At 46.4% G+C, this 14,026-nt stretch overlaps 1 protein-coding gene across 1 annotated transcript; it reads right to left on the reverse strand.

Annotated features, from left to right (window-relative positions):
* Positions 1–8,169: 8,169 nt before the first annotated feature.
* Positions 8,170–13,469, reverse strand: LOC119266703. The gene is made up of 9 exons (XM_037547962.1): positions 13,199–13,469; positions 11,976–12,172; positions 11,185–11,357; positions 10,335–10,619; positions 10,015–10,073; positions 9,873–9,909; positions 9,712–9,783; positions 9,044–9,347; positions 8,170–8,865 (listed from the first exon to the last, which is right to left on the reverse strand). Exons 1-9 carry the CDS (start codon positions 13,317–13,319, stop codon positions 8,494–8,496), a joined length of 1,620 nt encoding a protein of 539 aa, XP_037403859.1. The 5' UTR covers positions 13,320–13,469; the 3' UTR covers positions 8,170–8,493.
* Positions 13,470–14,026: the final 557 nt, after the last annotated feature.

Below are 14,026 nucleotides of genomic sequence, written 5' to 3' on the forward strand. Positions count from 1 at the left end.
ACCTTGAGGCCCGTAAGTTATTTGTGGACCTTGCATCATCAACCCCTGATCGGCTAACTGTGCTAGAAATCTTCCTGGAGCATGAAGCATATGATTCTTTGCAAGATGGGCTATCCAAGATGTTTAATCATCTCTAACAAAAGTGAAAATTGTACCCATGCACGCAGAAAGAATCACAGCTGACGACAGTACACTAATGAGTCTTTTTTTTCTTCCTGGAGGTGACGATGAGCACACACTAGGAGAGGCCAACCATCGTATCATCCTATGGAGAAAGGATTGCATCATCTTTCGAAGGCTACCGACACCGCGTCATCCGACTCCTCATCGCAGTCCGCCACCGAGTCAGCAGACTCCCGCTCCTCCAAGTCCACCAACGCGTCAGGCCACTCCTCCTCCAAGTCCGGCACAACTTCAGGCCACTCCTCCTCCTCCAAGTCCGGCAAAGCGTCAGGCCACTCCTCCTCCAAGTTCGGCACAGCTTCAGGCCACTCCTCCTCCATGTCCGGCACAGCTTCAGGCCACTCCTCCTCCTCCAACTCAGCCACGTCATCCGTCTTCGCCGCCTCAGCAATCACGGAAGAGAGCCGCCTCAGCTATGATGCGTAGCGGTACAAGTCGAGGTAGTACTGGAGGTACAGGCGGAGGCAAGCGATTTCAATATGGTCCAAGCCTCGCGCCTCTTCCATAGAGGCCTTACGACAAGTCCGAGGAGGAAAACGTAGCCATATCGAAGGCCGAGGTGGAAGCCCATTTTGCACCGAAACCGCCACCGCCGTCAAGGGAGAAAGTGCATGTGGAAAAAATTGACCACTTCATTCGTATGGCTAGAGCACCAGCTCCCAAGCCTATTGACACAGACTATAAGCGCCACATCAAGAAGTTAAATCGAGCACGTCTACAGAAAAGAGGCGAGCTCGAGCTCGATCAAATCAGCTAGCAAAAGGAGCGTTAAAACCATTCCCCAGCTGGGAGAACAGGCGGCGCAATCAATCCCCCTGCTTGTTGTGCCAACAACACATGAGAGTAGGCGTGCCCAATATTATTGTGGGCAAACCGTTAACGTTTCCGGGGTGGGCGATATGGTAATAACCGAGGAGCATATTGCGCAGGCTGAATCGATCGGGATCACTGTTGGACAACTCCTCGATATCGAGCCCATGTCTCCGACTAGAGAGGAGGAAATAAAACGGAAATATGCCCGGGTCCAACCTTTGGTCGAGCTAGAGGAGGTCAATAAGCTCCCAACGAGAATGTATGAATTGCATCAATGGTACATGGACATTACCAAGATTTCCAATCGAGAGTCCCTCATGGTGAATGTCAACAAGGATCATTACTACCATGAGAAAGCTGTGCCCGTTGAGTATTCAGAACTATTTCAGCTATACAATCAAGACGCACTCGACAAATCTATCGTCAGTTGCTATTGTCTGTAAGTGATTTCTTTCTGTAATGTAAGTCTCAAGCTAGTTGTAGTGATCATTTTGATCAATCATTACCTGTAATTATCCTCACTATATTCTTTTCTGTGGTATTATGCAGGATGAATATTTATGAAATGAAAAAAGGTGGACGCTATGGCATTGGGTTCATTGACCCAAATACCATTAATGAATACACATGGAAAATAAATCCATATCACGAAAAAAGTGTAGAGGAAAGCATGCTAGAGTTCTTCGAGGGCCTCAAATACAATGAAGATATACTACTTCCTTACAACTTTGAGTGAGTCACACTGTCTTGTACTACAAATTCTGTTTTTCCCTACTAGCTAGCTACATGTTTTTGCTTACATATGCCCGCTTAATTAAGATATGCAAATGTGTGTGCATGCAGATTTCACTGGATCTTGTTAATCATTAAAGTTGATGAAGGAACAGTTGAAGTACTAGACTCGCTACTTAAGAAAGCAATTGACTACACCATCATGAAGAGGATAGTTAACAGGTAATTTCAATCATTATTAACTATATCTCGGCCTATTTAATTAGTTCGTCATTTCCTGATAACAACTATTTAATAACCCATTTATTCATTTTCTTTGTCGGCGGGCAGGGCTTGGGCAAAGTTCATCAGGGCCACTCCAGACTCATGGAAACAAAATCTGAAATGGTATCGACCCAAGGTAAGTAGTTAAGTAGTACTAGCTAGCTGTCATCTCTTTAATTATCATGCTTGATTAATTATTATCTGATCAAATTCTATTCTCGTAAAGGCCCTGAAGCAGGCGCCGGGGAATGATCTATGTGCATACTATGTTTGCGAGAACATTCGCATGATGGCGTCCGAAAGGAGCAAATCTCAAAGACAGGAGTGGGTACGATATCGATTGTCAGAACACTATTCACAATTTTTACACCGTTATCGATATCTAGTCACACAACTAATACACATGCATATTGATCTCCTTCTTAACAGTTCAAAGAGGTGCGGGACAAGCTCCTAGCACAGGACCGCATAGAAGCAATTCAAGAGGAAATAGCAGAATTTTTGCTCGACCAGGTCATAGATCCTAAAGGAGAATACTATTACCCGCTACCGCCCCATGAACCACTTCCAATTGTTATCGTGCTTCGAAGGCACCAACTAGCTAGGCCAATGCCACTGGCCCCGAAGGCACCAATTAGGAAGTACTATTATGATCGGTTCTACTAGAAATTCTATTTATATATATATGCATAACGTGTACAATATGTAGTATCGTAAAATACCAGCAAACGAAAAATAATTAAATGGAAAACACAAAATTAAATGAAAAAGAAATTATAAACCCAACCCCCCCATCCTTTTAATACCGGTTGGTGACACCAACCGGTACTAAAGGGCTCCCTGCCCCCGAAGCTGGCTCGTGCCACGTGGTTGCTCTTTAGCACCGGTTCGTGCTAAACCGGTACTAATGGGGGGGGGGGCCTTAAGTGCCTACACTTTAGTACCGGTTACCAAACCGGCAGTAAAGGCCTTACGAACCGGTGCTATTGCCCGGTTCTGCACTAGTGAAGTCATGCTCCTCATCTTCCAGAATTACAAAGTTGGTTCTTCAACATGTGAAAGGTTGGTGGAAGGAACACATAGTAGATGAAGTTAATTGCACGAAAGTACCACATTTGGGGCAGGTGTGACCGATCAGTACCACTATTTGTTTTTTTTGTACGTCGGTACCATGTCTGGGGCAGTCTGTTACAATTTGGTCTAAACCGCGTATAACAGTGTATTGATGCTGCATCTGGCCGTCAAAAAAGTCTACTCAAGTCACCAACCGATACTAAAGGGCTCCCTGCCCCCGAAGCTGGCTCGTGTCACGTGGTTGCCCTTTAGCACCGGTTCGTGCTGAACCGGTACTAAGGGGGAGGGGGGCTTTAGTGCCTACACTTTAGTACCGGTTACCAAACCGGCACTAAAGGGCCTTACGAACCGGTGCTATTGCCCGGTTCTGCACTAGTGAAGTCATGCTCCTCATCTTCCAGAATTACAAAGCTGGTTCTTCAACATGTGAAAGGTTGGTGGAAGGAACACATAGTAGATGAAGTTAATTGCACGGAAGTACCACATTTGGGGCAGGTGTGACCGATCAGTACCACTATTCGTTTTTTTTGCACGTCAGTACCATGTCTGAAGCAGTCTGTTACAATTTGGTAATTTACAGGCGCGCTCCCGCTGGTATTCGAACCGGCGCCGTGCCGTACGTGGAACCAACTGCGGCACCACTACGCCACAGCATCGTCTGATTAAACTACAGGCAATTACAGTATTTATACTATTAATTTAAACGTTCCGCCTTTTCTGTATATATGTTTTTTTGGGTCGTGGCAGCGGGCCCATGTGGGTCCCACTTGTCAGTGGGATGGAAGAAATAATTCGATACTAATAAAAAGATTGAGGGCCAGGCGGATTTACCAGCGAGTAATTTGACAAAATTGATGTAAGAAAAATATGTTATTTTTAGGTTCACATTTATTATAATATTTTTCCGTTGAGAAAATAAATGTGAGAAAAATTTACAATTACCCTGAAAGGTAAATAAAGTGCTTGTGCACATGAAGAAAAAATGTTCAGAGCATTTTTGGAAAATGTTGAACGCGTATTTAAAAATTGTAAATTTATTTTTAAAATGTTGGTCATGAATTATAAAATTTATTATGACTACACAATAATTTTTAATACATGTTGTCAATTTTTTGAGTATCTGTGCGTTTAAAAAAATATAATCAATATACACAGTAACTGTGAGTTGGGCATATAATTTGTTTAATTGTGTATTTGAAAAATATAATCAGGATGGACAGTAATTGTGCATGGTTCTGCTCCTGAGTGAAAACACATGAATTTTTCTTACATTTTTTTAATCTAGATAAATTTTAGAAAAAAGTTCATGCTTAGCACTAAATAATACTAATCCACATAAAATCTTGTGTGCGTTTTTTCAGCAACAAATCTTGTGTGCGTGGGCTCTAGTATGGTGCTTGGCACCAAATAAATCTTGCGTGCGTTGGCTCTCGTCTGGTTGTTGGGCCATGCTGTGGGCCACATGACGCTGATTCCTCTTGCTCGAGCGGATCGAGAGTTCAAGGGCGAGGCACAGGGGCGGCTCAGCTTGAATCCGGCGGCGGCGACTTTGGTCAGAGGAGATTCGGCGGGGCGGCGCTGTTCGGAACGGGTCGCGGCGGAGCGCATATCCGGCGGCGGCGAGCTTGGTCGGACGAGATCCGGCGGGGCGGCGCTGTTCGGATCGACGGCGAGCTTCGTTCAGCATTAGCAGCCTTAAACAGATTCCGTCTCACACTAGGCAACAACATCTCAGGCTTGACAAACAGTAGGTATATCATGTAGTTGGAAATTTCTCTGCATCCCGTGGCATTTTCGTGACTAGCTGATGTGTCAACCTTTTGATAGAAGCACAAGACCGTTGCGGTGTGCCAGAGAAGGACACTCTTGTCAAACGACCTGTTAAGCCCCCATTCCTGGTCTTCATCGCATCCTTTATGCAGAATAGTCCATTGCCCCCCTGAAATCATTGAACCTCCTGTAACTGGCAGCATCTACTAGAGTTAATTGCATGGAGATAACACATTTGAGGCAGGTTAGAGAGAGAGAGAGAGAGAGAGAGAGAGAGAGAGAGAGAGAGAGAGAGAGAGAGCAAGAGGGAGCTCGGGATGAGAGGAAAGGAAGTATAAGGGAGAGGGGCACTGGTGCTCTGCCGAGCCAGAGACGGGGCTCTGGCGAGGGGAGGCCGGCGAGGTCGAGGCAGCGGCTACGAAGTTTGCGTGATTAAATTTAAACAATGGGGTTTTCTGTAAAAATAATGCCACGTCGGCTCCTTACAGGCGGGCCCTGTCTGTCAGATACACCGTCAATACCTGTTTATACGCAGATTAGACCATTTTGTAACACACTGCCCGAGACATAGTACTGATGTGCAAAAAAACCGAATAGTGGTACTGATCCGTCAAACCTGCCTCAAATGTGTTATCTCCATGCAATTAACTCTAGTAGATGCTGCCAGTTACAGGAGGTTCAATGATTTCAGGGGGGCAATGGACTATTCTGCATAAAGGATGCGATGAAGACCAGGAATGGGGGCTTAACAGGTCGTTTGACAAGAGTGTCCTTCTCTGGCACATCGCAACGGTCTTGTGCTTCTATCAAAAGGTTGACACATCAGCTAGTCACGAAAATGCCACGGGATGCAGAGAAATTTCCAACTACATGATATACCTACTGTTTGTCAAGCCTGAGATGTTGTTGCCTAGTGTGAGACGGAATCTGTTTAAGGCTGCTAATGCTGAACTGGAGGAGCTTCTCAAGGATGACAAGGCATCAGTGATGGAGATCCTCAAGGGAAAAGGGACATCGCCTGAGGAGATTGAGGAAGGACTTGTGGACAGAATAATTGTCAAGTTGCGGCAGACAGAATGCAGAGAAGAAGTTGCAGGCTGCACAGAATTGCCACCGGATGCAGAGAAATGTCCAGCTGTACAGCATGGTTTTATCATCCACGATGCCTGGAAGATTTCTAAAGATTTGTTGGCTTTGGGTGAGATGAGAAGAAGATGAGGGAGGTGATTGAAGGCGTGTGGGTGGAGATGCTCTGCTTCTCTGCCAGTAGGTGTCGAGGATTCCTACACACCAAGAGTTTGGGCACCGGCGGGGAGCTGCTCTCATACAACTGGCTCTTGCTGTCACACATGGGGATGGAGACCTTGTCGGAGAGGGTTGTCACACCGGCATCATCAGGACCTGGGGCGGTGGACGTGTGATTCGGTGGGCCCCGATGCCTACTGGCACGGACCCACCTGTAAGGCGAGTTGCCAAGTGTTGCCTGGCTATATAGCCAGCTGGAGCGAGTAGGTGTGTGTGTGGAAATTATGTCAAGTCTCTGAACCTCTCACCTAATCTGTACCTCCTCCCTTGGGAAGAAATCCTCCTTCTCCAAGTCTCGATCTCATCCCCCTTCCCCTCTCCGATCCCTTTGCAAGGATGAGCTCGTGACATACTGCCGCATCAAGTTTTTATGCTGGTGACCAAGGATTTTAGACTCTGCAAAGAGGCATTCATAGAGTAGTCCGTAGTTGTGGCCACTGCTCAGCCTCCCGATGTTCAGTAGCCTAGGCTCTCCTCTCCCTTCTCTCTACGCTCTTCTGTAATCTCTAAAATGTACAGTTTACTCCCTCTTCTATAATACAATGACAGAGCTCCTGTCGGTTCAGGTCAAAAAAAAAAGATACCTAGGAGCGAAAAAACATGACCCTTGGAACGCCGGAGCCCTCATGAAGATGCTGGTGCTGGGTTATCTACCTCTCGACCTCAAGAAATACAACCAGCTGAATAATCTGAGAAATCATTATCTCTGTGGTGTTCATACATGGAAACAGTCCTGTGTCTGTATCATAACCCATGTGCCGTCTATTTCCTTAGCTTCCTTACTCGGAGGGCTCCTCCTTTGTGCAGAGCTTTGATACGCTAGTCCCGTTTGATGCCTGGCAGCCTGTTTGCGTGCTGTTAGAGCTGCCAGATTACAATGTCTCTAGTATCGATGCTAGACTACTCCACAGATGGCTGCTCCGTGTTGAATTATGTAGCACGTTTGTTTGGAAGAGTGAATTTGGTGTGATTACAGTCATTTGAAATGTAGCATGTTTGTTTGTTTACCCTGTTGGTGTATAATTAATGTATTGCTACCCGATTGAATGTAATAAATGTATTGCTACCCAAAAGGTCAGAAATTGAAGCGCTGTTTTCCTTTCTCGACCTCAATGATTTTATAGCTTCGTGAATATGTGATCTACTCCCTCTGTAAAGAAATATAAAAGCGTTTAGATCATTACTTTAGTAATCTAAACGCTTTTATAATTGTTTACGAGGGAGTACCATATAGATGCATGCTTGGGTAGGGATGGGGATGGTGCTTGGGTAGGATTGTCTCTTTATTTACACGCGAAAATGATCCTGTGTGTCTGATATACCAGGTTATTCAGACATACAGGATGATCTCTGCTGTTCAGCTCTGATTAGCAGGTTATTCAGCTACATAATATACTCTGATGATCTCTGCAGTTCAACCCTGATTAGCAGCTGCAATAGTATGTAGAGCTTATCAACTATTTTTTTAGGGAATGTAGAGCTTATCACCTCCGCAGTATTATTCCCATGAACTCTGAATTTTTCTCAAGAACACCGACAGTAGCTCAGTTCGGACCTGTCAAGGCGTTTTCTGTCCCCGAAGTGGCTATCGAGAGTCAAATGGACCTTGGCAAGCCAAAAAATTGGAGCCTAGCCAAACGGATACCAATATTGCGGTCAACGCTAAATATTTGGCCGGGCAGCTCAGATGCCACGCCGAAGAGGATATTTTTTTCTCCAGCAGAAATTTACAGTTAGTTTTTCACAGTTCGCGATCCAGAGAAAATAAGCACCACCGAGGCACACATCAACGTTGACAGGGGGGAAAACCCAGTCATATCACCGCAACTGCACCGGTTTTTACCGGTGGCCTGACAGGCACGAGAGGATGAGATTTTCCAACCACATGGAGATGATCTAGTCATGACCAGAGCTGAACAAAATTTAGTTGCTGCTCTCAACTTCATCCTTGCCCGCATGCAGCTTCATGGACTTTGCTTCAGATCGGTTGTAGAGTCACAATGTACAAGAGCTAAATAGAACTCCAGGTCGACACAAGGTAAATTTTCATGGCATAAATGGGGCTTTGACCCCCAGCTGATCTGACCATCAATTTTGCCAACTATAATTCCTGAAGCATATCATATACTACAACATCATACCCATGGAAGGAAGCACACAATGCACCAAACTCTTCGCTGCAAAATGGGGTTTCTTCCCCCTTTGTCACCCCGGTAGTGCTCAGGCCTTCTTCCCTCCCCTAACTAGTCCTCAAACTTATACTATACTGGTTTCAGTAACCACGAAGCTTTACTAATTTTACGATGACAACAGAAGTAAAAAAAATGTACTCATGCATCCCCTGTCTGTCTGTCACGGGGAGCAGTCTACGGGTGCGACTCTGAACCCCGACGTCTGCTCGGACACCTCCTCCCTTTTTCGGGGGCGGTCCGCAAAGAGCATCAGGAGAAGGCCGAGGACGAGGCCCGAGGCGAGGAGCGCCAGCCCCACGGAGACGAGGCTGAGGTCGTGCTCCAGGGGCGGGCAGTACTGCGAGGCGATGGAGCTGAATGTGTCGCGCACAAACTTGCAGTCCTGGAAGTTGAGCATGGGCGGCGCGTAGTGGTGCAGCGCGTAGCTCACGTTCGCCGCTGTGACAAGCTGGCTGTAGATCTCCGGTGTCACGGTGCTTGGGCCGGAGCACGCGTCCGCGTCGGGAGCGTTGCACGTGTAGTCCTGCCATGCCTGAAAGGCAGTAGAGATTGTTCAGTTGCCTATTCGGAATACTCCATTTCAGTAGTGCAGCCAAATAAAAATGGGAGTGAACCAGATCAACAACAATAATAGAAGATTGTGCGTGGAATCAAATCAGTTGATGCAAAACAGGATCTTAAATAAGAAGTAGAAGAATAATAACACTTACTGTCGTTGCATTGTCAAATGTCACCTCCTTAGACAAGCACTGCCGATCATTCAGGTTTTCATCGTAGGGAGAACACAGGTAAGGCATGAGCTGCCCAGGATGCAGATGGCGCTCTTTTCGGTTCGAAAGAGCGGATATAGCCCTGTTGACCAACTTCACGAGCTGCACCACGACTTGTTTACTCTGGTACAAGGTTCGGTTGGTTGTACTCGCGTCCACACATGGAAGGATGTTGCTGAGAGCAGTTTCTGCTCGAGGATGGTCTGCCCATTCGTCCATTGCCTGGCATGTATCCTTTGAAGCACTGCAACAACAACAAAATTATGATTTCAAAATAAAAAGGCATTATAATATATTAACACTAGACAAATGGGCTGCATCCTCTTTGGAACAACAGAACTGCTTGCTAGTTCAGCAGGGAAAGCAATTGATGCTAATTACTAACGTCAATAACAGAGGATGTATTAATGGACAAAGAAGTTTCTTGCACATACTTGAGTCCTATATAGATGTTTAGATTTGCTTTCATTGTTGGATATCCCAAAAAAATTGAGATTCAACAAGAAGGGGGTGGTGGTTAGCAGCCTAGCATGAACCGAAGTCTTACCACTCCTAACATAATTCATCACAGAACTTGAAAGATACGTAGTATGTAAGGTAAACAATACCTGCTAACTATCAAAAGAATCCCGATAAGAATGAAGAGAGCTGCCACTATGTTCCAGCATATGGTAGCAAATCTGTAAGTTCAAATAGAAAGGTGTCAAAATTACTGCAAAGCATACCCAATTCAATACATAATAATCGGTAAATAGGTCAGAAAGCTTACGTGTAAACTGTATATCTTGGTCCGTATAGCTCCAGAACTGCATAAGGGAGGAACAAGCGAGTTCAGAAGTGAGTGGTAACACAGCCATAGTGAAAAGAGGGAGGGGGGTATGTAGTATGTAGATTGAGAGTCAATTGTTTACCATATCCAAGGAATGCAAGAACAGGCATTAACACAGCTATGCAAATCAATGCAACAGACCTGTAGTAAAAAAGGAATTTCATTTATATCTGGAAGCATATCACTAGAAATTCATTCAACAAAAATCACTAGAAATGAACTTCAAGAAAAAGGAAATGCCATTAGTCAATTTGTCATGTGATTGTGTATTTCACCAACATAGTGGTGTCATTTTCTAGTTAGATTTAAGCCCACTGGCAAGCATAGTCACATCCACACTATTTCTCAGTGAAATTCTGGAGGTAAAAACGACAAGTAAGCAAGGACAGCTTCGAAACGTACACATTATGGAGAACTTTTCTGATCCTTTTGTAGCTTTCTGTTGTCTTCAAAGATATGGTATCAGCTGCTTTATTTAGGTCCACTTTCAAATTGTTAATCTGAGCCTGCACATCTGATGGAAGATACAGTGCTGCCACATTGATCGTCATTGCAAATGACAAGTAATCTGTAACATTCCTCAGTGTCTGGATAGTGAAATCAGATTGGTTGACAACATAATCCAAAGTATCGGTAGCTTCTTCACGGAATTCATTCTGCCCATAGAGAAGGACAATGCATCCAGTTCTGGCATCAAGAGGATCATGGAAGATATTAGAAGCGGTTGACAGACTAAATTTGGGCAAATGCATGGTCATACCATCCTCAAATCCTTGACCATATTGAATAATACTTGAATATCAAAAGCTACTTGGATTCAAAATCAGATTTAATAGACATTAAGAAAAAAACATGTACTGTTCTGATATGAACAAAAAAATTACCGTTATAAATCAGCCCATTTGGGAACATAACATAATGTAGAAATGTATCACCATAGTTGTACTGTGAAATTAAGAAATGAAAATTTGTGTTTGCACATATAATATTGAAATTGTTTCATCTAAAAACATCATACATCAAGTAATACAGTACTGAACCCTGAACCCATACTTCTAAGTTCTAACTACTATTCATGCCTTCCATAGAGTACAGAGAAGTGCTAATCTAATGTAAAAGTTGGATGTATGGATAAGGCTACCCATGGGCAGTTGCACAAGCAACTCATCTAGACTTGTACATAAAAATATATTCCAAACTAGAACAAATAAACAACAGTACAAATGAACGGTGAAGAGATTAAGTGTCTTACAATAAAGCAAGCACAGCAACCACAAGCAACACAGGTCGTGCTACATCTGCATGAGAAACCTTTGCTTTGCCCACTCTTGATTTACAAAAGCAGAATGAAGCTGCAGCAATCCCAAATGAAATAAACCACAGGGCAGCAAGGAGAAATCCAGCAACTCCTGTGAATGATACAGACTGAAACATACTTGATTCAGTTAACATAGCAGTGCAATGCAGAATGGGAAAGGGGGAAACCAGCAGTCCGTAAAAGTAACTAGGCAACTTGAAAGATGACGGTCAGATTTGACATGCTAACAGGTTTCGTCAATCATTGCTAACTATATAAAACTAGGCATATGCTATTTGCCTTGACTCTGTACCACCCAATTCCATTTTTAAGCCACTGTCCTTTTTCTTCTCCATAACTTCGAAGTCAACTTTGCACTTAGTTTGTCCAAGAAAGTTGTTGATTATTCAACATGGTTCCAAGAAAGCAATAACCTACTGTCTTAAATCCTGCAACTTTCCTGTAGCTGTGTACACTCCTGGTACATTTGGGGACACTTTGGGCATCAAATGTAAACTAAGTACCGTCAGCCAACTAAAAGGGGATGACATGCCTTATATTCCTCAAAGTAGGATCAGTATTGATGGGCTGAATCTCTAGTGCGTACACGGACTGTACTAATCCAACTACCCTGATCCCAACAACCCACATAAATACTACTTTGGTATAATGACATCTCTAACAAATTAAAGCAATACGCTCATGAAAGGGTTAATTATTAATAAAGTCTAAACAATGACACATACCGCCCAGTAGTGCTTGTTGGTGATGTTCCAACCACCTCCATACATCCTGAGATGGCGGAGAACGTCCGGCCGCCGCGTCCTGTCCTCGGCCAGTACCAGCGGATACTTGGCGACGGGCCCCATGGCCGCCGGCCCTGCTGCCCCATCCGGCATCCCGTTCAGCAGCCCCTTCGCCCATGGCCCCAATTCCTTCACCTCTAAAGTACCAGAAGATTTGCACAAAAAAATACAGACCTTTTAGCACCAGCACCAACATGGATGATATATTAGTAATTAGTAAACTGATACTACAAACAAAGTTCCACTTGCTTCTAGTGCAAGGCTAGTAGCAAATCAAAAAGGGTGCTTGCTTCTATGGTAAGAAAGGCATGAAAGCGCGCATTCCTAGTCAATACGCATAAATTACGGCGATGTCAATTCTTGTCACATGAAGCACTGAAAATCAGGAGGCCTTTGGTGGAAGAAATAAAGGGGGCAGTTGTACTTCCTAGGAGCCAGGAGTTGCTTGGAGTGGAAGTCGTCAACCTCGTCGGCAAGATCGATGACAGCACCGACATGAATATACTACTAAAAATATACGCCACCAGCAAACAGCTTGACTGATTCTAGCAACCGAGCCGAGGTAGCTACCGTAGCAGGAATAAAATACGGGTTGCTAAAATTAGCACCCCTCCTGAGCCTGAGGCAGTGAGGCGTACCAAATGGGATTAAGAAAACGCGATCGAGTGTCAGAGAGGATCTACCGACACCACCGGCAGTGAATAAAATAGCAGTAAATACATTCTCGCAGCGGCACCGCCATAAACAGTCGAGCGCCGAAATTAAATTAGCGGTAAATAAGATAATAAACACTCGCTCGATTCTCTGACTCTGAACCTAGACTGGAAGCGCGAGTCGAGTCGATCGCGGCGGGATCACCACCTGGAGACGCCGACGAGGCCTGAGCTAGGAAACAAAAACAGAGCGCGATTTCGACAGGCAGGACGGACCGACGGTTCTGATTAATCGCCCTAATAAACGACAAAAAAAATAAGAGCGTGGCACGGCATGGCAGGCACCGAGATCGGAGCTCGCGTCGCTTCGGGAATGGATCGAAACCGATCCCCCCTCGCTCGCGCGACCTATCGACGGATCAACCGGGGGCGCAGATCGCCACCGCCACCGCCAGCGGCGACGTCGGCAAACGAGCAAGCACGCGGCGAGCGAAGTATGTACGCACGCACCTGGCGCGGCGCCGTCGATGCCCGCGGCGAGGCCGGCGAGCGAGTCCCCCTCCGCGGCGGCCGCGACGCCGACCACCGCCGCGAGCAACGCGAAGGCGACTCCTCCTCCTCCCCACTTCATCCCGATCGGCCCTCGCTCAGGGGTCAGGGCCGCCGCATCTGCGTTCCCGCGCGGCGAGGGCGGCAGGCAGGGGTCCGGCGGGGGCGGGAGTGAGTGGAAGACACCACACACGACACGACACGGCGCTACTCCGACTCCTACTCCCACTCGCCCGCCCGCGCCCACGCCAGTGTTTATTGCTCCTGCTCCCGTCCCACTCGCAGACACACGTCACGCGCCGCACAGCAGAATCACATGGCATGGCGGCAGCCCGGCCGTGTACGATCCCCCGGGTGGCCCTAGCGGGGGCGACGCGCCCCGCCGCGTGCCACGCGGTGCCGCGGGCGGCACACGTGGACGCGTGGGCCCCCGCGTACGGCGAGCGAGATGCGGGCCCCGTTGCGGGGTGGCACGGGTGCGCGGTGGAGAAAGGGCGCGAAAGGGTGGATTGGCGGTGGGGCCGGCCGGGATCTACCACTGCTACTACTATGTGCTCCGCCTGCGCTCAGTGCCTGTAATTACGATCCTACCCCCACTGTTGTGCGCACGGGAATTGGCAGCGGAGCGCTGTCGACGGGAGGGGTAGTTTAGGTACTTTGAGCAGGAGGAGGAGAGCAAACGTGGAACGCGCGTCGCTGTCCCGCGGGCCCCACCCGCATGCCCCTGCCCGTCCGTCCAGATATTTCGTTAGTAGAGTATATATATATAGATAGGGGCGCTAGCTTTTT

This window comes from Triticum dicoccoides, chromosome 3A (assembly GCF_002162155.2).
Source record: "Triticum dicoccoides isolate Atlit2015 ecotype Zavitan chromosome 3A, WEW_v2.0, whole genome shotgun sequence".
In the NCBI taxonomy this organism is placed as follows: Eukaryota; Viridiplantae; Streptophyta; class Magnoliopsida; order Poales; family Poaceae; genus Triticum; species Triticum dicoccoides.

What these genes read in the sequence shown, in the direction of transcription:
- LOC119266703 (XM_037547962.1), bottom strand. Translation starts at nt 13,319, where the DNA reads ATGAAGTGGGGAGGAGGAGGAGTCGCCTTCGCGTTGCTCGCGGCGGTG. An exon ending in CATCGACGGCGCCGCGCCAG is followed by an intron (nt 12,173 to 13,198) that starts GTGCGTGCGTAC and finishes CTGGTACTTTAG; the next exon opens with AGGTGAAGGAATTGGGGCCA. An exon ending in CCAAGATATACAGTTTACAC is followed by an intron (nt 9,784 to 9,872) that starts GTAAGCTTTCTG and finishes TTGAACTTACAG; the next exon opens with ATTTGCTACCATATGCTGGA.